We start from the raw sequence: 25,484 nt of genomic DNA on the forward strand, positions 1-25,484 counted from the left end.
TCTGGCGATTTGGCTCTGGCTCTGACTCTAACGACTTAGCTCTGACTCTGGATCTGGCGACTTGGCTCTGGCTCTGATTTTAATGACTTAGCTCTGGCAACTTGGCTCTGGCCCTCTGGAAGCTCTGCTCTGGTTAGCTCTGGCTCTGGCAGCTCTGCTCTGGCAACTCTGCTCTGGAAGCTTTGCTCTGGCATCTCTGCTCTGGTTAGCTATGGCTCTGGCATCTCTGCTCTGGCTAGCTCTGGTTCTGGCATCTCTGCTCTGGCAGCTCAATTCAGCGGTGACTCGGCAGCGGACGAACCGCAAGTTCAGCGGCGACTATTTCGCCGGAGTTTAGAAGAAGGAACGACAACGGGTTATAGGAAAAAGAAATCTTAGGGCTCTTGTATTAATTGCTTCGAATGGAGAATTCTCATGGGTTTAAGAAGTGGAAACAGAATCGAACTAATTAAGGAATGGAAGAGGGAGTCAGAGATGAGGCGGAGCAACGCCGCCCTTAGGACGGCGGCGACGCCTGAATTTAGAGGGAGAGAGAGGCGGACAGTTTAAGGGGTGAATTAGGGCTCAATTTGAGTGTGCAATCGACTTTAGAGAGATAAAAGGATTGAGAGAAGAGAGAGACAGTGAAGGGGGAGACGACGCCGACCTGATTCAGGGACGGCGGCAATGGGGTGAGGAAAATGGAGGCGTGAGGAAGAGGGAGGCCTGACTTTTGTTTTAAAAGTGAGAATGAGAATATATAAATTGGATTCTCAAATGCCACGTTGCAGATTGAGATTGAAAAGAAAGAATTTGAGACCTGCCACGTAGGCTAAGGCCTAATCGTATTATAGAATAGATATTATTATTATTATTATTATTATTATTATTATTATTATTATTATTATTATTATTATTATTATTATTATTATTATTGTTGTTGTTGTTGTTGTTGTTGTTGTTGTTGTTGTAGTAATGGACGAACAGAAGCAAATAAAGTTTGCAGAAATGAAAAATATATTTTTCTTCCCTATATAAATAAAATGTATAGATTTATTTTATAAAAAATAAAAATAAATTTTAATTATTTTGATAGACATATAATAAGATTTTGTTTTAAAGTAATCAGTTTATAGAATTTGTGCCTTATTATGCAAACATGTAAATCAATGACCGGACCCATTTATAATTTACATATACGTGCATGTCTCAATTCAAAATTAGTTTTATTGAAAATTAGGAATATAAATATTATATGTATATATATACACACACACAATATAATATATTGCAACATATACATATAATATGTACACTATTGAGAAATATAAAATTAATAACAAATATACATCTAATCACTAACATTCAATTAAAATAATTTATCGTAATTAGATTATAATTTTTTTCTTATCAGACATGTAAATCTAATTTTTATCTAGAAAAAATAAATAATAAAATTTATTAATTTAGATTATATGTAATGTTAATATTATATATATATATATATATTATTAATTATATTTATTATGATTAATGAATCTTTATATAGAATGTAGTAATAGTTAATTAATTAATAAATGATGAAGATTATATATGGTAAATTTTGAAATGGTGAGATTTTAGATATGACACATAGGTTAAGGCTTAATCCTATTATATAATAGATGGTCGTGATTGCGATGCTGTCGCGGCCAAACTTTGAATTATACTAGTATACTAGTATATATATTATTGTCGGTTGATGGATTGACGCAGTTACGAAGGTTCATTCTAATTTGAATGCTTTTATGTTATACAATGAGCACTTTTATTACAAGGCACTATAAAAGCTACACATGCCGACAATTATTAATGAATAATCTAAAATATACTCCCTCCGTCCCCACGAAGCATGACACAGTTTCCTTTTTGGTCTGTCCCACGAAGCATGACACGTTTCTAAAAATGACAAAAAATTTGCCCTTTATTCACATTTTCACTTTTTCACCTACCACACTTTACACACAAAATACCAATTTCTTAATTCCAGTGCCGAAAAGAAGTGTGTCATGCTTCATGGGACGGAGGGAGTATTTCATTAATAAAGATTGTTGTACTTACAAAATAAGAAGCACTTTTGAAAAGACTACCTCCAACTCAAAGACTATCTCCCTTTACGAAAAAATATTTTACCGCTTCTTCTTGTTATTTTGTGCTTTTGTCATATAATAATTTTACTACTTTAAATCTGCTTGTTATTTTTGGTGCGTTATCTTTGATGGATAAATTTATCATAAAAAAAAAGAATAATAAAAATTTATGTATTTAAATAATGCCTTTCTTTTTTACATTATTTTCTATAAAAAAGAAGTTCATTATTTCTCATTCTTTCTTTTCACTTCAAGGAGAAATAATATTATCCCTCCATTATCCCTCCTTGAAGTGAAAAGAAGGAATGAAAAATGATAAATTTCTCTTTTGTAGAGAATGAAGGAAAATAAATGAGGCATTTAAAGATTTAAATTTTTATTATTCTTTATTTTTTTCTTGATAAATTTATCTATCAAAAGAACACATCCTAAAGATTAATGATAGTTTTTATTCATTTTCAGAAATAAAAATAAAGAAATAGGTCGAAGTGGATGTGATCTATGTGAAAATTTGTTTCCTAATTATACACATGAATGAGGTATCTTGCAGCTTTTACAAAAGTACAGCAATCCACTTCCGACAAAACTATCAATCAATTAACATGCATAATGTTGGTTAAAATGGTGCAGTGTTTCTATTCAACTATATTTGAACCATGATAAAACTGCATTCCGCATGTGCTACGTGTGCTTTGACGAGGCATGATATTTTTCGAGCGCCGAAAATAATTTATACTACTAGAATTTAAATGTGATTTTTTTGAAATATCAGATATATTTTTTATATAATTATGCTACGGTGAGACATTTTAGTTAATTTATGCAAATATTAAATAATAATTGATATTTTAAAAAATATACGAAAGTCATCATTATTGCATTACCTGGGCGGATGGCATCACCTGAAGTCACAATTTCAAGACAATGTCCTTGTGAAATTTGACAACTTGTAATTAATTGGATGATAGGGTTTTTATTAAGTATAATTCAAATACATTATACTATAAAAAAATTAAAAATTATGCCAAATTCGTATTGATTACTTCTCCATACTTTCGACAAATTAAGTGATCTTCGATTACATAGCATGTTAATGGCTCGAATATGGCTAGGCATGAAAAGTCTGACATTATAGTTCAATAAATAATTAAGTACGTTGAAATTAATTTTACAGTTGAAAGTATTTTTTTTACCTTCGGGAAGACTGAGAATTTGAACCCTCGACTTTGTTCCTTACGGAAATTGCATTGTTTGGATGTTTCTTTGAAGATAATGAGGATTGATATTGTTGAAGTATGAAATTTCAAGGTACTGAAGAGCTCAATTTTGTCGATCAAACTCGTTGTTGAGTTGGCTACCTATACAATCCGTTTTGGGCTCAGGTGGATTTCTTATGAGCTTAGGTTTTAGGACTTAGATTAATGCTTATAAGTAGTTGTTCTCCCATTGTATTTGGTGTTCGAAAAAGTATAGCAAAAAAACTCTATATACAACAATTGTAGTACTAAAATAGGCAAAACTTAAATTTCATTTCGAGCAGTCTAGCTGCTCTATTATACAAAAATGAATATTCTAAAAATTAAGTTTTTAGTTAGTCTATTCTTAATAATAATAATAATAGAAAAGAAAAGACAAGAAAAGGTAACACATGTAAACAAGTTTCGGCACGGATCTTGCACTTCATGATTTTCACATTCAAGTCAATAGGAATACTAACCTTGATAAGCCATAACAATTGATGAAGAAGAAATTAGTTTCACTCATCTGACTCCTTAGCACAGAACCGTACGTGAAGCGATAGAGAATATAATTCTGTATTTTCTTTTTATCGATGGTGAGAGGACCAGTTTTTGATGTGGATGTATTTATACATGTTCTATTAACGTGGTGGTTATCAGAAATCTAATTGACCAAACTTATCCGACAAATAATATTTATTTAAATCCTATAATTAAGATATTAGTAATATAATATCTTATTCTTGTAATTTATATATGGCACGAGGCCACATATTAATTCTTACAACACAAACTACAATGTTGTGCCAAAAATAACTTAACAGTGTAGGAATAGAGCACGAAAATAGCGTACTGCTAAAACCATTTTAGCGTTGTGCGCTATAATGGAGTGCTGCTACATATGGTTTATGTGAAAGCATCAAATTAAAGATATCCAATATAACTCAGTTGCTACAATTATTAAACTGGAATTTTATTAAAGGTGTAAAAAAAGAGAAAAGAAGAAAAGACGAGAAAACCTAGGAAGAACCCTTGAAAGCATACGAGAGCAGACTAAGGGCCGAGCCTCATTAAAACCTGTTTAAGTAAAACCCAACACGGGAAACCTTAAACAGGAAAAAGAGTGCTCGTCTAGAGGACCTCGCGTTCATAAGCGGAGTTAGGATTATTTCAGAGGTTCCGGCCTCACCATCACCCCTAAATAATCCCGGCTCACAAACGCAGACAAGACAAAACGTCAAAGAGAAGACCAACAAAAAACGAAACAAAAACGCAGAAAACGAGACCAAAAAAGAAACCAAAATTCAAAGACCAGCCACCCCGAAAGGCCACCAAAAACTCAAACAAAAGCTTCACCAAAAAGTAAGCAAAAGCCCCCACAAGCTCGAGCGCCACAAACACCAGCAAGGTGCAATCCAGCGCGACGCCAACCACATGTTCGAAGAAAGCACCAGCTCGGCAAAGTATCGCTTAAAGCCAACATTCTCACCTCCAGCCTTACCACCGAGCTTGAGCCAAACACCTGAAACTCACGCCCCACAAACTTCCTCCGCACACCACCTGTTCGAAGAAAGCACTTAAACAGACAACCCCCCCAAACGAAGGCCCGAGACGAGGACACCACCAACTCAGTTGCTACAATAAGTGTATAGTTTCTTGCTCCTTCTAAAAATTTCTTACTTTCTCTCATTTTCGCTTAAACGTGTTTCTCAAAGCTTATTCTATTAAATTGAAATATTTGAGAGATTATTTTATTTTCACTCATACATATTACATACTCGAAGATTCACAAGTGACATTGACTAAAACCTTTTTCGTGGGCACCCATTAAATAAAGGGTTAATTGCCTGTAAATCCATAACGTTTACACGGAATTAGTTTTTGCTCCTAATTTGAAAAATCCGCTTTTAAATACATAACTTTTTTTTTTGTCTCGATTTTATCCGCTGATCGGTTTTCCCCAATTTTAAAGTGACGTGGCATCGAAAATGGACACTGTGGCACCGGATTTTGCATTGCTAGACGCTGGAATTTTAAATAGAAACGACGCCGTTTCTCCTTCATTTAACAATTAATTTCCCTAATCACATTTCAATTTCGTAAGTTTAGGGTTCTTCAGAGATCACGAACCGGCGCGGGCAATTAAGGCTAAGAGCTGCTAATTACGTGAGACGATCGAACGGCGACCACTGGCACCATGGCCGACGACGAAGTAGTGAACCCGTAAGTATCCTGTGCTTTGTAGTTGTAGAACTTTAAATGGTTAGGGTTTAGAACTAATTTTGATTAAATTCGCATGGCTATTTTTGAATGCAGTGATACTTTTGCACTATTTATACACCATGGAGGTTACTTTGATGACTATGGGGGGTTTTCGGTTTATGCGAAGGGTTTTTATTTGGGGCTTTTCGACTTGGTACCTAGTACTTTTGATTATGCAAAGCTTGCCCGTGCTGTATATGGTCTAAACTGTTTTTTAGGTATCTTAGAACAAATATGTTTGTTTTAATTGAAGGTGATAGTCAAGTTAAGCAAATGTTGAATCTTTTGAATGAGGGGATATTTGTGGTTAGTGTATATGTGGGGGAGGGGAAATTGATGATGGGTTTGGTAGATTGCAAAAGAACATAGAGAACGTTAATGTAACACATAATGCAGTGTTTACAGATCCAAGAGAAAAAAATGAGCAAGTGAACAATGACTTTATTGAGGGTAGTTTGATAGATTCAGTCATGATAGAGACTGAAATAGTAGAAACTCAGGCTGGAGATGGGAACTTAACACAATTAGAAAATGCTAGAGTTGGAATGGAAGAAACTCAGTCTGGGGATGTTGACTTAACACAAGTACAAAGTCCTAGGGCTGATGCAGGGGTGGTTAGTGAGGCAGATAGCTCAGATTTGGATGAAATCTTGGATGAGGTAGAACGTGAGTTTATTACTCAAGAAAGAGTAGAATATGGGCAGAGTGAAGAAGAGGGAAGAGGGCAGGTGGGTGAAGAGATAATGAGAAAGTAAACACATGATGAGGAAATGCATAGGTTGATGCAACAGTTAAATGAACCAGAGATATATGATCAGGCTGAAAGTGAGTATGAAGCTAGTGAAAATGACCCTAATAGTGATGAAACTGATCCTGAGGGTGAGATGGAGAGCTCTAGGATAAATACTAATAGGATTGTATATGATCCTAATTATGATCACAAATCAATGGAGATTGTTCTTGGAATGAGGTTCCAAGATGGTTGGCAGTGTAGGGATGCACTGACTACTTGGAACATAGAGCATTGGAAATTTGTGCAGTTTAGGAAAGTGAGTAAAATTTAATATTTTGCTAAATATTTTCCACCATGCACTTGGAAAGTATATGGCAGTGTGAACAAGAAAGATATGTCTTTTTCACTAAAGACATATCATGGTGATCACTCTTGTCCTAGAAATATGAGTAATAAGCTACTCACAAGTAAGTGGATAGCCAAGAAATACTTGGATGTGTTTAGAACTAGACCTCACTTCTCAGTGACTGATCTAAGGCAGGATATTGTTGACTGGTTTCAGTATAATATTCCTAGGGACATGTTGTATAAGGCTAAAACAACGACTAAGGAATTATTGAGGGGAAGTGTTGATCATCATTATGGATTGATTAGGAGGTACTGTGCTGAACTTAGGATAAGTGACAATGAGAGAAAATTTGAATTGTTATTGGGAGATGACCATGTATTTAAGGGTTTGTATATTGGCTTCAGTTATTTGGTTAAGGGATTCAAGGCTAGTTGTAGGCCTATCATTGGCCTTGATGGGTGTCATCTCAAGACCTTTCTTGGAGGAGTATATACTACTGTGTGCCATTGCCAAAAATGGCAGTGAGCAGATGTTCCCTATTGCATGGGTTGCTTGTGAGGTGGAAAATGAGGAGTATTGGACCTGGTTCATAAAGTGCTTGCTACATGATTTGGATGTTGGAGATGGATCATATTATGCCTTTATTTCTGACCAACAGAAAGTAAGTGAACAAGTTATTTTTTACATTCATTTGTCCTTCATCCTATTCTGTCTTAATGTTTGTAGTAACATCTATACAATGGCAAATTTGTGCAGGGGCTTGAGAAGGCTGTGAAAGACTTGGCTCCTAATGCAGAGCATAGGAATTGCTCTAGGCACATCTACATGAACTGGAAGAAATTCCACAAAGGTACAACCTTGAAGAATATCTTCCTCAAGGCTTGCAGAAGCACATATGTGGAGAAATACAACAGCCACCTGCTCGAGATGAAAAAGGAGAGTATTGAAGCTTATGAAGATTTTGTGTCTAGAGACACCAACAGGTTCTGCAAGGCTTTTATTTACACCACAGTGAAATCAGATATGATTGACAACAACATATTGGAGACGTTCAACGAATACATTCTGAATGCAAGAGGTAAGCATGTAATCCACATGCTCCTCGAGGAAATCAGAAGCAATCTCATGGTGAGGAAAATGAAGAAAATGGATGACATACTGAAGGTAACAGATACTATATGCCCCAATATAAGGAAGAAGATTGAGAAGACTAGGAAGAAGGTATCAGATTGCATTGTTAAGCCTTCGCTTGACAACAAATTTGAAGTGTCACACTACCAAGAGAGGTAATACAATTGACATTTTAAGTGAGCATTACCTAATAGCAAATATTAACTGTTAGATTTTACTTGTGTAGGTTTGTTGTTGATGTAAACAGGACCACCTGCACATGTAGAGAGTGGGACCTCACTGGTATACCTTGCATCCATGCTATCAGTGCACTGCACTTCATGGGAAGGGATCCAGTAGAACTTGTTCATGAATACTATAGTGTTGCGACATATTCAAAGGCATATGACAAGGGATTAGAGTCGTTGAGAGGTGAAAGCATGTGGCCAGTGGTGGAAGGCTTCAAGGTCAAACCTCCTGAGGCAAGAAGAATGCCTGGTAGGCCCCAAAAAATAAGGATCAAGTCTGAAAATGAAAGGGAATGTAGGAATGCAACTCAGATGTCTCGAGGAGGGATGATCATGATAAAAAAGTGTGGAGATGCTGGCCACAATAAGAGAAATTGCCAAAATCTCTTTCTTGAAAAGCCACCTGCTCCTAAGGTAAGAAGCTTGACAATATGTGCATTTTATTCATAATTGAATTAGAAATTGCCACAATTGATGATAGGTTTGTGATATTGTAGAACAAGATTGGAAGACATTCTAAAGTAAGAACAGAGGACATGCCAAGTACATCAAGTGGCAGGGGAGGGTCCAGGGGAAGAGGAAGCAGAGGTACTGGAAAAGGGGGTGGAAGAGCTGGCAGAGGCAGTGCAAGGGGTGGAAGAAGTGATGCATTTTTCAGAGAAATGAACTTTGCAATGTCAGGAGCTGGTATCTACATTAGTAAAGCAACCAGAAACCAGTACATCAGTGCCCCAGGTTCAAGAGATGTGCGGGTGGTGAAATCCAGGAGCAGATCTTCATTACCATCAACTGAACAAGAAAAATGAATTTGTGCAATTTCTTTTATGTTATGAATAGCAAACTTCTTTTGTCTTATGAATGACAAACTTATTTTGAATTAAATTTCAGTTACTTGTAACCATTAACAATGAACACATGTACTCAGTGTTTGTTAATCAAAGTTGCAATGCCTTTTTGGGTATATGCTTTTGTTTATTGATCAATATTGTTTGGCTGCATATTGTTTATTACAGCTTAATGGTTTATTTCATTCAGTACAAGCATTTCAGGAAAATAGAAGCATTTCATTCAATAGAAGCATTTCATTACATCTGCATGTCTTACATTCCATGAAACACCATAGAAGCTAAACATCTTCAAGAACAAATGGTGATTGCCAAAAAGCCAAAAACTAAGACTAACATGAAGTAGGCAATCCTAAGTTTCCATTCCAGTTTTCTACTTTGAAGCTCATGATTTTGACTAATTCCACTGATTTCGTGTAAGAACCTTAGATGCTGAAAGCCCTAATCGAATAAAGGGTTGGGAAATTAGATATTAATTGTTAAAGGGTTAAGTATCAGATTGCCCCCTATCGATGGCGTCCCTATAGCTTTTAGCCCCTTAATGTCAGGGGGGAGAGCTGCCCACTATCTTAACGTGGCTTTTTGGCACCAATTCCCCCCCAGAAAGCCACGTTGAGGTAGTGGGCAGCTCTCCCCCTGACTTTAGAGGGCTAAAAACCATAGGGACGTCATCGATAGGGGGCAATTTGATACTTAACCCATTGTTAAATGAAGGAGAAACGACGTCGTTTCTTTTGATTAGAAACGACGTCATTTCTATTTAAAATTTCGGCGTCCAGCAATGCAAAATTCGGTGCCACAGTTTCTATTTCTGATGCCACGTCACTTTAAATTGGGGAAAATCGATCACCAGATAAAATCGAGACAAAAAAGAAAGGTTATGTATTTAAAAGTGGATTTTTCAAATTAGGAGCAAAAACTAATTCCGTGTAAACGTTATGGATTTACAGGCAATTAACCCTTAAATAAAACACCCAATCTCAACTACTATCATTCACATGCACCTTCCAAAATTCATTGTTTCCTGCCACATTTTCCACTCACAAATAGCATATTACATATATTTGTAAAATTAAATCACCGATCTTCTTCTTCTTATTATTCTTTTCTTTTATTTTTTTATTCAAGAAAATGGCAAACGTTTCATTATATTAAATAAATAAACTAACTTGTGTATCGTCTTCTCACCAGAATCTGGTCGTCACGGTCTAAATACGAAGAACCAAAATAAAATAGCAGTTGCAACCGAGATGAGTTAGATGAGACAATTTTTATTTTGCTCTTGATTATTTTCTATTTGACTTATTAAAACAATTGCACTATATTTTGAAAGTCCTTAATAAAATGATGAAATGCAACTCAGTTGATAAGATGATTCCAGTCCAATTAATAAGTTGGAGGTTAAATCACCACAAAAACTTGAGTACAATCAGGTTCACTCGCACCCAAAATAGTGTTATTTATAAGGTTCAGATCATGAAACGAGTTTGAATCAGGATGCGGGTTAGGGTCTAAGTGAGGGTGCAATCCGATTGTATCAAAGACCACCTTTTAAATCACTTAGAAAATTATGTAATGAGCCACTTTATATTTCTATTAATAATAAGTTTTTTATAAAAATATTTTGATTATAGCTTTTTCTGGAATTTGAATTTGAACTTTGTAATAATAAGATCCGATTATAAATTTCTTAAAAATATTATTTTACGGTACTTTTAATTAATTTCATGATGTATATGATTAAGGTATTTCAGATATACACAGAGGCCCATGATTAGGGCTGTAAACAAACCAAGCCGCTCGCGAATTATTCGGAGCTCGGCTCGAAAAAAGCTCGTTCAAGGTCGTTTAGAGAAGCTCGTAAAATAAACAAACCAAACTCGAGCTTAGTAGTATTCGGCTCGTTAGCTCGTGAACATGTTCGTCAAGTGATTCAGTTTGAAAAATATAAATTATTAGTAGACATAACTTATATTTATCCACTAAAATTAATAATAATTGTATCAAATCTCTAATTAATTTTGTTTGTTATAAGAAAATAAATAATATATTTACTATTTTAAATAAAATAATTTATTTTTAAAATAAAATAATTAATATTTTGAATATAAATATAAATTTAGAAAGTTCGTATAGGCTCGATTAGGCTAGTGAGCCTCAAAGTATTCGGTAAGTAAAGTTCGGGATTCGATTCGATACTTAACAAACCAAACTTGAGCACACCACTATTCAATTCGGCTCGGTTCGATTACACCCTACCCGTAATGGTCAAAAACACGAAACAAAAAGGCACCGATAAAATGTTTCGGTGGACCGTGGAAAGTTAAATTGGGAAATAATGACTGAAAGGGAATTGTTTTTTAATTTTTTATTTGTTTATTTTATTTTTTTTAGGGAAAGGGAATTGTTTTTGAGGAGTTTTGAAAAAAAGATTTATATTATTACTATTATTTTCGATATAATTATAATATCTTTACACATTTTTAAAATAATTTAATACTTATATGTCATATTTATTTATTATATAAATAAAATAATATATATAACCTGTCCTTACAGAATTGTGAAATGCAGTTTCTGTTTCCCATTAACGATTGATCAAGTTAATAACGACTGCTTTAATTGCGGACTCACATTCACGAACTACTTTTCTAATATTTACATACATAGATTTGTATATAAAAAAGAATATATTAATTATCGCGATCTTATTTATTTATCAATAAAGCTAACTAGACAACAGTTGTCTAGACTACATTCAGTTTAGGAGATTAAAATCAATTGAACCAATTCATTGAGTTAATCCATTTTTTTTTTACAATTATGTTCCTAATCTAATTCTCTCCATAATCTTATTTAAATTTTGAATTTCAAAATTAAAATTTGAAGATTACTTAATTTTTGGATTTATTTCTTTCTAAAATCAAAATAATTGATTTGTTTCTATTCTTATACCTAATTTCCACCAATTTGGAGATTCTTATTAAAATTTTGAATTTTAAAATTCAATTTGGAAAATTAGTTATTTTCGAATTGATTTCTTTTTAAAATTGAAATGATTTATTTGTTTTCATATTTATACATAATTTCCACCAATTTAGGGATTCTATATTCAGATTTTAAATTTCAAAATTTAGTTATTTTTGGATTTATTTTCTTTCCAAATTGAAATTAATTTCTTTTATTTATAGTTAAGAAAAAATAGTATTTGAGAAAATATATTTTCCATCAAAATAATATATTTTTTTTGAAACAAACATAATTTAATTATAATTGAGTTAACTATATTAATTGAGAAATATTATATATGAAAATAATAATGATTGTATGAAAATTAATTTTTATTGTCATGTGAAAAAAAATTTGCCACCTAATTACCTAAATCTATAAGCAAATGGAGGGAATTAGACTAGGGACGTAATTGTAACTTAAAAAAAAAAAAAAAAACCCCGGCCCAAATTGAAGATATGGTTCGACCGATTTTAGTCTCCAAAATCGGATGTAGTCTCCACAATTATTGTCCAATTATCATTCTCTTTTATTTATTTGTTATTGAAGAAAAGTGAATGACGGAGTTTAAACTTTGAAACTCACTGTTTTTTTTTCGATATAATTTTGAAACTCACTGTTAACACAAGTGATTATCATCAAAGGCACATCGTGTTCTTATTTTAAAGCGTACAAAATAGTTAGAATGAGAAAAGTCAAGAATTAAAATAAGAGGGATCGTCAAACCCCAACATATGCCAGTGGTCTATATATTGAAAATTTAAGGTCAATAAGGACTACTATATAATTTTAACAAGAAATTTAATTCGTGATGACACACTACAAGAAGGGGCGACTTGTATAATATAGGTGCATTAAATTACTAGTTTAGCTTTTGAATTTGAATTATCCATAGTGTCAGTAGTGTATGTGTATCCCATTTTAATCGGCCTGACATTGACCACAATTTTTGGCCAAACCAAAACTGAAATCTTTTGTTTGGAGAGTGGTGAAGAATAACCTCCCTTGTCTAGGGGTTTGCCGGTTGGAGGCGAGTGTGGTGTGGTGTTGGCGACTCAGGGGCTTCTCTAATCTGGTGGACTAGTTGATGAATAATTGTGAGTCTTTCCAGGAGGCTCTCTCTCTTATTCTTGCAAACAATGATGGGGCGAGAGCTTGTATGCTTCTATGGCATATATGGAAGGACAGAAATAAGGCGGTGCGCTGCCTAGTCCGTCTCGGACTGTTGCCATGGCTGGGAGCTGCAGGGAAGACCGTCGTCAATTGTAGTGCTCCCACGGCCCCAAGCCCTTGCGTAGGTTGCCATGTTATTCCGGAGGGCTTCGTCCGGTGTGGTGTTGACGCTGCTTTCTTCAACGAGGAGAATGCTATGGTGGTGCGCAACCACTTGGGTGTCTATGAAGTTGCAAGGCAGGAGGGAGGTGGTTGAAGGGGAAGGAGCTTGGTTTTATGCAAGGGTGGGTGGATTCTGATAGTAAGTTAGCTTGTGACGCCATTAACAAGAATGAGGGAGGTATCAATGAAAAGGGTGTCATTGCGGCCTATTGTCGTCGGGATCTTCTGCTTATGCCGGGTATTACAGTTTCTCATGTTAGGAGAACTCAGAACGCGATAGCTCATTGCTTCGCTAAAGCTGCGAGAGATGTCGATACACTTCATGTTTGGAATGAACCTCCATCGTTTCTGGAGGGTCATCTCCATGCTCCATGTTTGTGTGATTAATAAAATCTCTCTTTTCCTCAAAAGAAAGAAAAAAAAAACAATCGGACCAAATTGTTGGTTTAATCGATGCAGGATACGCTTACATAGGGCTCAACATGGTAGCCTAACATAGAGAGGGTCGACATTTTGAATCATCGGTTTTGAACGGTTAATTGACGATTTTGTATGTATTTATATATTTAAATCAAATTCAAATTTTATTTTTTTCAATTTTATCTATAAATACCTCATTATTTCTATCCACAAAACACACCTCACTTATATTGATAAATTCTCTCCTGTCCTACAACTTTTCTACTCCAATTTCTTTACGTGGGAATTGCAATTTTGATTCTTGAATATTTGAATTACTTGTTCGTACTAAATTTCTATATCCATATTCATTTTAAAATTGAATTGTCTTCCTCTTATTCTCATGTGAATTTGAGCAAGTCTATTGTCGTCGACTCTGATCCGAAATGCTTCCAACTTATCCTCCACCATCACCTCCTAGATCATCAAAGAGGAGGCTCGCATGTCGTGTGATTAGTCATATTTTATGCGCACATTTTAAGTGTTTTTCGGTGATTTCAATGTTTAATTTATGCCAAAAACCATCTTTTGGATGTAATTGCTGATCTAATTGAATTGTTGATGTTCTTTTAGTAAATTATGGAAAAAGAGATCGAAATTTGAAGAATTTGTAGTCGATGATGTCAGCCAGTATACTCATATCATATGAGAATGTCTGAACCGAAAAGTGGCGTAAAGGTATTTGTGGGCTAAAGTTGTTTTAAGTTTATTACTCCCTCGGTCCCATTAGTAGTCTCCATCGATGATGTCAGCCAGTATACTCATATCATATGAGAATGTATGAACCGAAAAGTGGCGTAAAGATATTTGTGGGCTAAAGTTGTTTTAAGTTTATTACTCCCTCGGTCCCATTAGTAGTCTCCATTTCTTTTGGGCACGAAGATTAAAGAGTGTGTAGAAAGTAGATAAAGTAAGTTGGTGGAAATTATTTAAATATTAGGTATAGAGAGAGAGAATATTGCCATAAAGGGAATGAGACACTATTAATGGGACAACCCAAAAAGAAAAGTGGGACACTATTAATGAGACGGTGGGAGTACTTATTAGTAGGCTAAGACTTGGCCATTTGTTTTGGGCCTGATTTTGTTGCTTAAGGCTAGTTTGACTTTTCCCATTTAGTATTAATTGGATGCTGAAACTCTTTATTAATTTTATTAATTGTTGAATTTTTCTATTCATTCTTTAGGATTAGAACAATTGTAAGTTTTTTGAATTTTATTTTGGGTGGTTTTAATATTTTCTCAATTTGAATCTCAAATTTCATGGGTTACACTGCAAGCTTTAATTGAATCTCAAAAAGATTCACAGCATATTGTAATATCAAGACTTGCCCTAGAAACCACCGGTTTCAAAATCCAGCAAGCCACGACTTGTGGGCAACACTACACACAACCATAGAACTGAATTTTTAAGCAGGTTTAATATGATTTAGAGTTATTTTATCCACGCAACTTGTTTACTTTTACTATGAAAATTTATAATCCTAATGAACATATGATTGAATGTAATGAAACTGATTAATCATGTCCTATGTATACCTTACATAATTGAAGGGACATACATACAATTGAATATGAAGAAATTAATTAATCATGTTCCATGCATACTTTGATACATGAAGAAAAAAGTGTACATAAATCATATTGCACGCTAATAGGTGGGATAGGTACATCTTAATTACTTCAAATCAGAATTTTCAAGAGTATCGGCTTAATTTATCCACCATCTTTCTCACTCTTTCTTTCTTATTCTTTTTTTTTTTGGGGTGGGCTGGGGAGGGGGGGTTAATCAAGAATCTTGGGTTATCCACACTCTAATATCCACCAAAGTTAACAAAGGCTTTGATTTTTTTTTTGACACGGGCTCAAATAGTCTCTCTCTCTCTCTTGTGGGAGAGGAGGTTAAAATATTCTTGAATGCACCATCTTAGAACGATAGAAAGAATCGGGCTCTCAACTAAGTAATGTGCGGCCCATTAGAGAAGTAGTAAGCAAGCTGCTATATTTTTCAAAATTTTACAATTCACTTGAAATTGCCTAGCAGATTGTCTTACACACCCTGAACTAGAACTATGACCTAGTTTCATCAACAGACGCTGATTAGAGACGCTAAGAACTGGACTTTTTGAGCAGCTCTATTCATGATTGAAGCTGTCAGATAGAGAGGATAGTAGATAGTGCATGTTGAGTCTCACCAAGCGACGGATGTTACTGTTTCCTCCTTCTTTTGGACTTGCGCTCTGACTCGACGTCGTCTGCCTTTGTCCTCACCTTTGCAGCAGCACTACAACTCCAGAGTGCCCTTTCAACATCTGATGGTGTGAATATATCATCCGGACTAGACAGCTCCTGAAAATAATGCAGCAGCTCATCACTTTGTGAGAATTTTAAGGACATATGGTACTAGATAACTACACACAAAATGAGACAATAAGTCGTAATGGTCCCAAATGCTAGCCTTGCTACGAAATCCAACTTGCTCAACACGAATCACAAAATACTATTCTATACTATATCATTCATATAATCACTGAAAAAAAATATGTCTATATGTCAAGATTTATGTCTAATGAATCTTCTAAATATCACATGTCTTCTTCTGAAGATTTATTTCATCACCAAAACCAAATTCACATATAAACAACAATCTGAAATGAAACTATTAGCAACTTGATAACACTATTAATAATCAAACATTAAATAACCCAGAGTCACATTTATAGCACATCCATTTTCAATAAGCTCAAAAGCATAAGATTTTGAAAATGAGTATCATGGTAACCAGTAACCACCTTTGCCTTATCTTGCATCTTTTCCACAAATGCCACATATCTCTTCAATGAATAATCCTTCGAGTTCCCGATAACCGCTGTCATCGCCTAATTTGAATCAAGAAACAATGATGTAAATCACATCGGCCTAATTTGAATCAAGAAGTGAATCACACATATATTCTCATAATCCTAAACGAAAACCCCAACTGCAGTCCGCTAAGGTATAATTTTTCCATTTTGTGTGACCCAAAAATGAAATTAATAAAAATTAACACCTCCAACTTCAAAACCTAAATCCTAGAATGTTTTAGAACTAAAAAAACCTCGTCGGACATGAAGGGCGCGACATGAGGCGCATAGGCGGCGAGGACGGCGGAGGCGGTGGCGGGTCCGACGCCCTTCAAGACCGTCAACCCCGAGACAGCCTTAGAGACGTCAGGCAAGGCAGCAAAGGCCTTCCGGGAGGCGTCCCTGACGAGTGCGTCGTCGAGGGAGGAGACGAAGGACAGCAAGCGCGGGCGCCACTTGCCGCGGGAGAGCTTCCACTCCATCAGCCTGGAGAGTTCGGCGGTGGTGAGGTAGGGATCGGGGTCGCGCTGGTGGAGCAGAGCTGGGAGCTCTTTGCGGTAAAAATCGTCGTGGGAAATGAGGTCGGGCTTCCCTAGGTTTTTAATTACCGATTCGTAGGAGAGGAGGGTTTCTCTCCAGAGAGCGGCGTCCGGTGATTTGAAGTCCATTGTAGAGGCGGTGGTGCTGTCGATAAAATATTTCAAATTTCCCTTCCGCAAATTTCTCCAACGCAATTGCTCCGACAGTTTTTACTTCACTAACTTTTTGTTTAGTTTTAAGGAGTAATAGGTTAATTTATTACTCTTTATTAAAATAGATAAAAATTTTGAAATGTATAAAAAAATTATAATTTTTATATTATTTAAATTAATGTTATTAGTTTATACTTTTTCGGTTGGTCAAAAGTATATCACTTTTGTAATTTTTTGAGTCAGTTTTCTTTTTAAAGCATTCACATTGGTTGAGTCAGTTACTAATTCATCTATGTTTCGGGATCACTTATGAGACAAGCTCTGTATTTGTCTGACTCATTCTATTGACTCATATGAATTAGTTTCGATGACATAAATTTAAATAACACAATAACTTGAATTAAAAATGCATTAATTTAATTTAAATGATACTAATTTAAATAAATTACTTTCTTAACTTAAAATTATATTAATATAAATTATTAAAATTAAAGTAATTAAGAAAATTAAAAATTAAAATAATTAAAAAATTAAATGAATCATTTTAAAGTTTAGCAAAAGTCCAAACACATTTTTAACCTTTTTTTTGTTGTTGAGAAAGCCCAAACTGAAATTAAAACAACAAAAATCTTACATGTCTCTCTTAGAGCATCAACAACGGCGGATGCAATGGCGGGATTGAGCCCGGCCTATCGCACCCGCTAGCGTTGCCGAACCCGGGAGCGATGGAGAGGGAGCAAGCGGGCGCACCGGGTGCGAAGGAGGGGCGGTGGCAACACGCGCCCCTTTTCAAGCAAAAAAAAAAAAAAATTAAATTCATTGCACCCAAGTGGGTGCAATACCATTGCTGGAATGGGTGCAATAGAATTGTGGACCACTTCTATTGCACCCAACAAAGCTCACGGTTGTTGATGCTCTTAACGACGTTCCTCTTCTCTCTTTCTTTCTCTGCGTGCGGCTGCTTTTCAGTTAAGATATGTATATATATATTTTTCTAATTCAGCGCGTGTATGCACGCGCGCGTGCCTTGAAAATGTAACAAGCTAGACTCATCTAGATGAGTCGCGACTCAAGCTCCCCCTATCTGCATCGGGTGGTTTATCGCCAAAATCTGCTCGAGTCAGTGATGAAGCCACCACCGATGTGGATGCTCTTATAATATTATCCAACATCTTTACATTATCATTTATTTTTACAAATACTCCTTATTTAAAAAAAAAAATCACTTCCTATTCAATCTCAACTATCCATTTCATATAATGTTGACACTTTTTTTCTATTCCCTCCGTCCCATTGTATGTGAGACCTTTTTCTTGGACACGAAAATTAAGAAAAATGTATTTTGTTTGTAGGTGAAAAAGTGAAAATATGTTTAAAGAATAAAATTTTTACCAAAAAAAGGAAAGAATCTCACTTACAGTGGGACGCCTTAAATAGAAAGAGTCTCAAATACAGTGAGACAGATGAAGTATTACATAAAAATCATGAACCATTGTGCCCAATCATTTTACTTTTGACCGATGAAGGTAGTATTAGTATTAAAAATAAAAGTAACAAAATCCTAACAATGTAAATAAAATATTGAATTATATTTCTTGTTAATATTAAAAGTAAACGCTCATTTCGAACACAGAATCTCATTATTTCCAACAAATTTGGTAGGTATGCAGTAAAATTTGGTATCATCTTTTTGTTTATCCATCCCTAACCACAAAAGTAAACAAAGCAAGGCATAAGAAAGTTGAATCGAAATGAATCACCTTGGGTGATTCTATCATAACCTAAGTACAGAGCTAAACTACAAATAAATCTCCATTTCCATCAGCACAAATCTCCACTTGCTTGAAACAATACTACAGCTCCATTTCCGACAACCCTAGAAACACATGATCATCAAAACTTTAGAAATGAAATCCATACACTACATAGCTTATCAATCATCACTTTAAAATTAAGTAGACAAATCAATCACCATTTCCCAGCAAACCGCTCATAGAGATAGAGGAGGAACAGGGATAGAATCTAGTTTGAAGGACGCTTTGGAGTTCATTGTTCCATAAGTCCTAAAACAAACATGTATCAATTCACATCACATCACCCTTCGTTAAACAGAGTTCGCATCACTTGAGTGTCCCGAAGTGTTACCTGAGGTAGCGAAGGAACGTTCCCTTGGGAACAAGTCGAACTCGTACCACCAACTCCATTGCTACCTCGAAGCTAATAAGATGCAAAAAGAGAATGGAGTGTAAGTTGGTTGACAACGCTGAATTAAGAGGAGTCGATCAGTCTTATCATACATGTGTAGACAAAGTGGGTTGAATATCAAGGTTGAGCTCTGGATCCACGGTTGCAAGCTTCATTGAAAGAAACTGCATCCACATATTGAATTGAAGTGATATGAACTCTTGATAGATGACCAGATTCAGACAAGTTGAATGTCATCTAACTTCACACTCTTGGGAAAATATCATATCCCAAAATAGGCAAAATGCTCAGATATGCACAATACCTCAACTTGCTGTTGTAGTGATTGCACGTAGTTGATAATCTCATCAAGCACCACTGCTTTACCAGTAATCTTCAAATTCAAAATACTGAGTCAGAATATATATTGAGAATTGAAAGGCAAATGACTTCGATTACCTTATCACAACCAGGAACCAATTCTTGCAGCAATCTCATGCGCTCACTAATCCTCTCTCTCCTCACCTATAAGCCAGCATTCTCGATATTAAGGGAATTGAGATTATTTGCTTCTGCATATGAAATTGGGCTTTGGAATTGAGAGATTAATTAACTATTTTTTTTTTGATCAGTAAAGTAAAACTTTTATTGAAAGAAAATGTATCAAGGCATCAGGAATGCCAATCAAAACAAGAAAACAAGTTTGAAGTCTTTGGAACACCAAGAAGTAAAAGGAATTCCTAACTCCACGATTTTGTAGGCCTCGTTCCAACTCCAAAGTCTCCCCTTAATCTGTAATACAAGTCTATCAATATCCCAAGCCTTGTCCTGAAAACGACTACCATTCCTGCTTTCCCAGAGCAACCACACTGTTCCAGCCCACAAAGCTTTAAGCAATCTTCTTTCTCTCTTCTTTTTTCCAGCCGCAATGAACGAAATGAAGTGTTGGAATATACCTCTCGGATTTGTTGTTTTAATGTCAAGCCATTGAAAGATCTGTTCCCACACCGCCGCTGCTTTCGGGCAATGTAGGAACAGGTGTTCCGTCGTTTCCTCATTAGAAACACATGCATTGCACCATCTCTCCGCCACGCTGATCTGAACATTTCTTCTACTCAGATTATCGCATGTTGCCAATCTGTTTCTAAGACATCTCCATGCCGTCACCTTGGCTTTATTTGGTATTGGGGCCTTCCAAACCTTTGCCATCTCTAAAGGTAAAACTTGTTGCTCCTGTCTTGTTTTTGCCACAATTTCATATGCCGACTTGATTGTGAAGCATCCATCTGATGTCGCCTTCCAATTCCATCCGTCTGTTACATCTACACAAGGAGCAAAATCAGCAATCACCAACCGGAGATCCTCCGCAAACCCTTTCTCCCTTTCCCTTAACTCCCTCCTCCACTCCACCCTCCACACCCACGACCCTCCCTCCCAACACCCACTTTCACCAACCAGCCTTTTCTTGTTCAGACTCAAATTATACAATCTCGGAAACACAAACCTAAGGGGTTTGTCAACCGCCCACACATCCTCCCAGAAGCTTGTCTCCATCCCATCCCCAATTCTTCGCCTCAAATTATTGATGAACCACCGATCTCTCCTTCCTCCTTCCTTATCCACAATTTTCTGCCACCACCCTTTCTGTCCACCTCTTCCCGCCACCGAACATTCACCCCCTTCCCCCCACACTAGCTCCCCATAAATCGATTTAATCACCCTTACCCACAGAGCTTTCCCCTCCTCTAAAAACCTCCAGAGCCACTTACTTAACAGCACCTGATTAAACCAATCTATATTCCGAAACCCCAGACCTCCTGAATCCTTATTAAGGCACAAGGTATTCCACTTAAACCAGGTGATACCCCCCGTCTGTGTACCTCCTCCCCAAAGAAATTTGGAGAACAGTGAATTAAGTTCCTTAATCAGCGCTTTAGGAATGAAAGCGAGGGATAATTGATAGACCGGAATGGATTGCAACACCGATTTGACAAGAGTAATTCGCCCTGCCAGCGAAAGATGTCTTTTCTTCCAACTTGCCACTTTGTTTGAGACTTTATCAACCAAAAACTTCCAATCTCCAACACCATTGCTGCGCCCCCCCCACTTTAGTACCCAAGTATTTGCACGGAAAGGATCCGATCTTGCACATGAGTAGCGATGCCCATCTCCTCTCAACTGCCTCATCCACTCCCACTGTCAGAAGACAGCTTTTGTCGAAATTTACAGCTAAACCAGAGACGAACTGGAAGAGAATCAGTAGTTTCTTTACGCTCTCCATATTCTTGTCATCTGCCTCCAACAAGAAGATAGTATCGTCCGCGTACTGCAGATGTGAAATTGGCACTTTATCCTTGCCAATCTTCGCCGGAACTAGGAACTGCCTCTCAGCTGCTCTTTCAATGAACTCATTGAGGCCGTCCGCCACAATAAGGAAAAGGAAAGGTGACAACGGGTCACCCTGTCTCAAACCTCTCTCCATTTTGAAGTCTCCCGTCGATGACCCGTTCACCAATACACTTGCCGTTCCAGATTCCAGACACCCTTTAATCCACTTCCTCCAAACTCCGTCAAAGTTAAGTCGATCGAGAAGCATATCCAAGAAATCCCATTGCACAGAGTCGTATGCTTTTGCGAAGTCAATCTTGAAGAAAATACGACTCAATCTCTTCTTTTTTGCCTCAAAAATAGCTTCATTCAGGATAACCACCCCATCTAGGATGAAGCGGCCCTTGACAAACGCACTTTGATTATCGGAAATGATCGACCCCATAACCCTTTTCAATCTCTCTGCCAAGATTTTAGCCACAATTTTGAACAAGCTGGTGATAAGAGAAATTGGTCGAAAATCATCGAGCGACCCAGCCCCTTCTTTCTTCGGAATCAGAACAATAAAAGAGGCGTTACCTCCTTTCGGAATTTTCCCGTTTTCGTGAAATTCCTTCAAAACCTGGAGTAAATTCTCTTTAACCACGTGCCACGCCGCTCTCCAGAATGTGAAGTTAAATCCATCGGGTCCCGGACTCTTGTCTCCACCACAGCTCCAAACTGCTTCTTTAATCTCGTCCAAATCAAAATCCCTGCTCAGCCACTGCCTCTCGTCATTTGAAATTTTCCTCCTCATGAAGTCCAGGGGGAAATCAGGCATCAGTCTGTGGTTGCTTGTTGCCTGACCCTTTTTGCTAGGCTGTGGTTGCTTGTTGCCTGACCCTTTTTGGCTCTTATATGAACAAATTTCTCTTCAGCATCAACTGTTTGCTTTTCATCCACTTGGGAATTCTACAATCAATACAAATAAAGCTACACAATTCATACACATAAAAAAATGCATATATCAAGCTATGGATTGGAATGAGTAGTTTACCTTAGATGAAGATACATTTCTTTTCCTCTTTGCATTAGATGGACTTTGACAACGATCTTGAAAAAAATCTGGGTGACTGCAAGATTCATCGACTTCTCCAACTGAAGTAATCATTGGCATGCTTTCAGCTAAACCAGAATCAGAAGAGTTTAACTTTGTCTGATTTTCAAGAAAAGTTGCTGTTTCATTCCCCAAAACCATGGCATCCCAACCACAACTGTAAAAATGGTCTACTTTTGAGAAAATTGACATTTCTGCAACATTATCTGCAGCCATGATTGAAGAACAACACTTGAATCTGCCTCTGTTCTGCCGTTTCTCTTGCAAGAATTCTGACACCCCAATTTATTCAGAGCCCATATACAAGATAACAGAATTAGAAAAACCCCACAATTCCAAACACCTAATTCTAATATTCTCTTACATGACTCAACAACAACTTATGGCACTGTAAATAACAAGTTAAAATTATCAAACTAATGAAAGCAGAGAGATGCTCTCTATGTCTTTAGCCGGCAGATAATTTGATTAACTCTTTAATCAAAAGGTAAATAAGTCTTAAAGCTTTCTTCTACATTCTTCATAGACATTACTTGTTTGCTAGATTACACGTTTTGATCTACACGAAAAGAAAAAATAAAAAATATTTATGGGACCCTGCCCTTTTTGTAATCCTGGCAATATGGGCACTGAAGTTGGAGCAGAAAGCACCAAATTCTGCTGGCTATACTGAGAATCACTGTTGGGAAATATACACAAATAATTCCACCCATTATCAAATCGAAAGCAATATCAAAGATATAAATTATCTAAGACGGGAAAAATAATGACACCGATATTTAACGTGGTTCGGCCAAACTGCCTACGTCCACGGACCCACCCCAATATATTAGAGAATCTCACAAAATGAGGAGTACAACAATACCACACTGTATTTTGTATCTTGCCTACACAGAGGCTATCTCTCGACTCACTTTTATCACTCGTGTTTAACTTCCACACTGAAGTTTTCTCTCACAATATTTTCTCACTCTCTAGCACTTCTTTCACAAGACTTCTTTTGTGAATTTTGGGATGCTCTTCAAGTTGCTGCGATGCACATATTTATAGCCTCCATTTGTTGATTCCACCTCACATCCCAACTTTCTCAAAGTTGATTCCACCTCACATCCCAACTTTCTCAAAGTTAATGAGGCTGCACTTTCCTCTTTGGTGGTGGCAAAGTTGTGGTGGTGGCAAACAACTTTCTCAAAGTTGTGGTGGTGGAGCCTCCATGTTTTGGCTAACAATCTCCCACTTGAAGACTGATTTTAATCTGTCTTCACACCTTGATCATCGCAGCAGCCTTACTGTCTTCACTGTAGAAGACCAACTGAAGTTGAGCACAACTCCAGTTTTTCTTTGCCAACTGTCTTGGTTAACATATCGGCTGAGTTCTTGCTTCCCTGGATCTTCTCAAGTTGTAAGATCTTCATCTCCAGCAGGTGACGGATGTAGTGATACTTCAACTCAATGTGCTTTGTCCTTGAGTGAAACGCTGGATTCTTAGCCAAGAAAATAGCACTTTGACTGTCACTAAAGAGTGTACTATTCTCATGCTTCTTCCCAAGTTCTCCCAAGAAATTCTGCAACCATACCATCTCCTTGCTTGCTTCCGTCACGGCTACATACTCAGCTTCCGTAGTAGACAACGTGACAATCTTCTGCAACTTAGAAGACCAAGAAATAGCAGTACCACCAAAAGTAAATACATACCCGGTTGTACTCTTCCGACCTTCCAGGTCATTTGATGCCAAATCTGCATCAACATAGCCAACCAACTTGGCACTCTTGCCATCAAAACATAAAGCCTTGTCCGTGGTACCTCTTAAGTAACGAAAAATCCACTTGACTGCTTCCCAATGTTGCTTGCCCGGATCACCCATGAATCGGCTTACTACTCCCACTGCATGTGCAATATCTGGCCTTGTACACACCATGGCGTACATAATGCTGCCTATTGCCGATGCATAAGGAACTTTTATCATCTCGGCACGTTCCTCCTTTGTACATGGCGACTCTTTCTTCGACAGCTTGAAGTGACAACCCAACGGGATGTTCACCGGCTTCGAATTCTGCATGTTAAATCTTTTCAATACCTTCTCAATGTAGTTGGCTTGTGAAAGATACAACTTTCCTGCCGCCTTGTCTCTTTTGATCCTCATGCCAAGAATCTGATTGGCCTCTCCAAGATCTTTCATGGAGAATCGTTCAGACAATTGCTTCTTCAACTTATCCATTTCCTTTGCATCAGCTCCTGCGATCAACATATCGTCAACGTATAGCAAAAGGATAAGATAACTTTTGTCGAACCTCTTGTAGTAGCAACAATGATCAGCGTGACATCTCGCGTAGCCAATCTCCAACATAAAACTGTCAAACTTCTTATACCACTGCTTCGGAGCTTGCTTCAGGCCATACAAGCTCTTTTTCAACTTGCACACAAGATTTTCTTTTCCTTTCACCACGAATCCCTCGGGTTGTGTCATGTACAAGTTTTCCTCCAAATCACCATGAAGGAACGCTGTCTTTACATCCATCTGATGTAACAACAAGTTTTCTGCAACTACCATGCTCAACACTAAACGAATAGTGGTCAGTTTCACAACAGGAGTAAAAATATCGGTATAATCAATACCGTATCGTTGCTCAAACCCTTTGACAACC

At 36.8% G+C, this 25,484-nt stretch overlaps 2 protein-coding genes across 3 annotated transcripts; both read right to left on the bottom strand.

Moving 5' to 3' along the window:
* Positions 1-15,629: 15,629 nt before the first annotated feature.
* Positions 15,630-17,285, bottom strand: LOC130995306 (uncharacterized). Its single transcript, XM_057920544.1, has 3 exons — positions 16,793-17,285; positions 16,488-16,574; positions 15,630-16,044 (listed from the first exon to the last, which is right to left on the bottom strand). The coding sequence occupies exons 1-3, from the start codon at positions 17,204-17,206 to the stop codon at positions 15,904-15,906; spliced, it is 642 nt and encodes a 213-aa protein (XP_057776527.1). The 5' UTR covers positions 17,207-17,285; the 3' UTR covers positions 15,630-15,903.
* A 1,566-nt stretch (positions 17,286-18,851) lies between these two features.
* Positions 18,852-23,518, bottom strand: LOC130995307 (transcription factor bHLH74-like). Of its 2 annotated transcripts, XM_057920545.1 has the most exons (8): positions 22,779-23,518; positions 22,589-22,693; positions 19,874-19,939; positions 19,740-19,808; positions 19,528-19,599; positions 19,376-19,447; positions 19,203-19,293; positions 18,852-19,106 (listed from the first exon to the last, which is right to left on the bottom strand). In XM_057920545.1, exons 1-8 carry the CDS (start codon positions 23,052-23,054, stop codon positions 19,084-19,086), a joined length of 774 nt encoding a protein of 257 aa, XP_057776528.1. In that variant the 5' UTR covers positions 23,055-23,518; the 3' UTR covers positions 18,852-19,083. The 2 variants fall into 2 exon arrangements, with proteins under 2 accessions (XP_057776528.1, XP_057776529.1); XM_057920546.1 differs by lacking the exon at positions 19,203-19,293 and having other exon boundaries at positions 22,779-23,512.
* Positions 23,519-25,484: the final 1,966 nt, after the last annotated feature.

Source organism: Salvia miltiorrhiza, chromosome 7 (genome assembly GCF_028751815.1).
Source record: "Salvia miltiorrhiza cultivar Shanhuang (shh) chromosome 7, IMPLAD_Smil_shh, whole genome shotgun sequence".
NCBI classification, from domain to species: Eukaryota; Viridiplantae; Streptophyta; class Magnoliopsida; order Lamiales; family Lamiaceae; genus Salvia; species Salvia miltiorrhiza.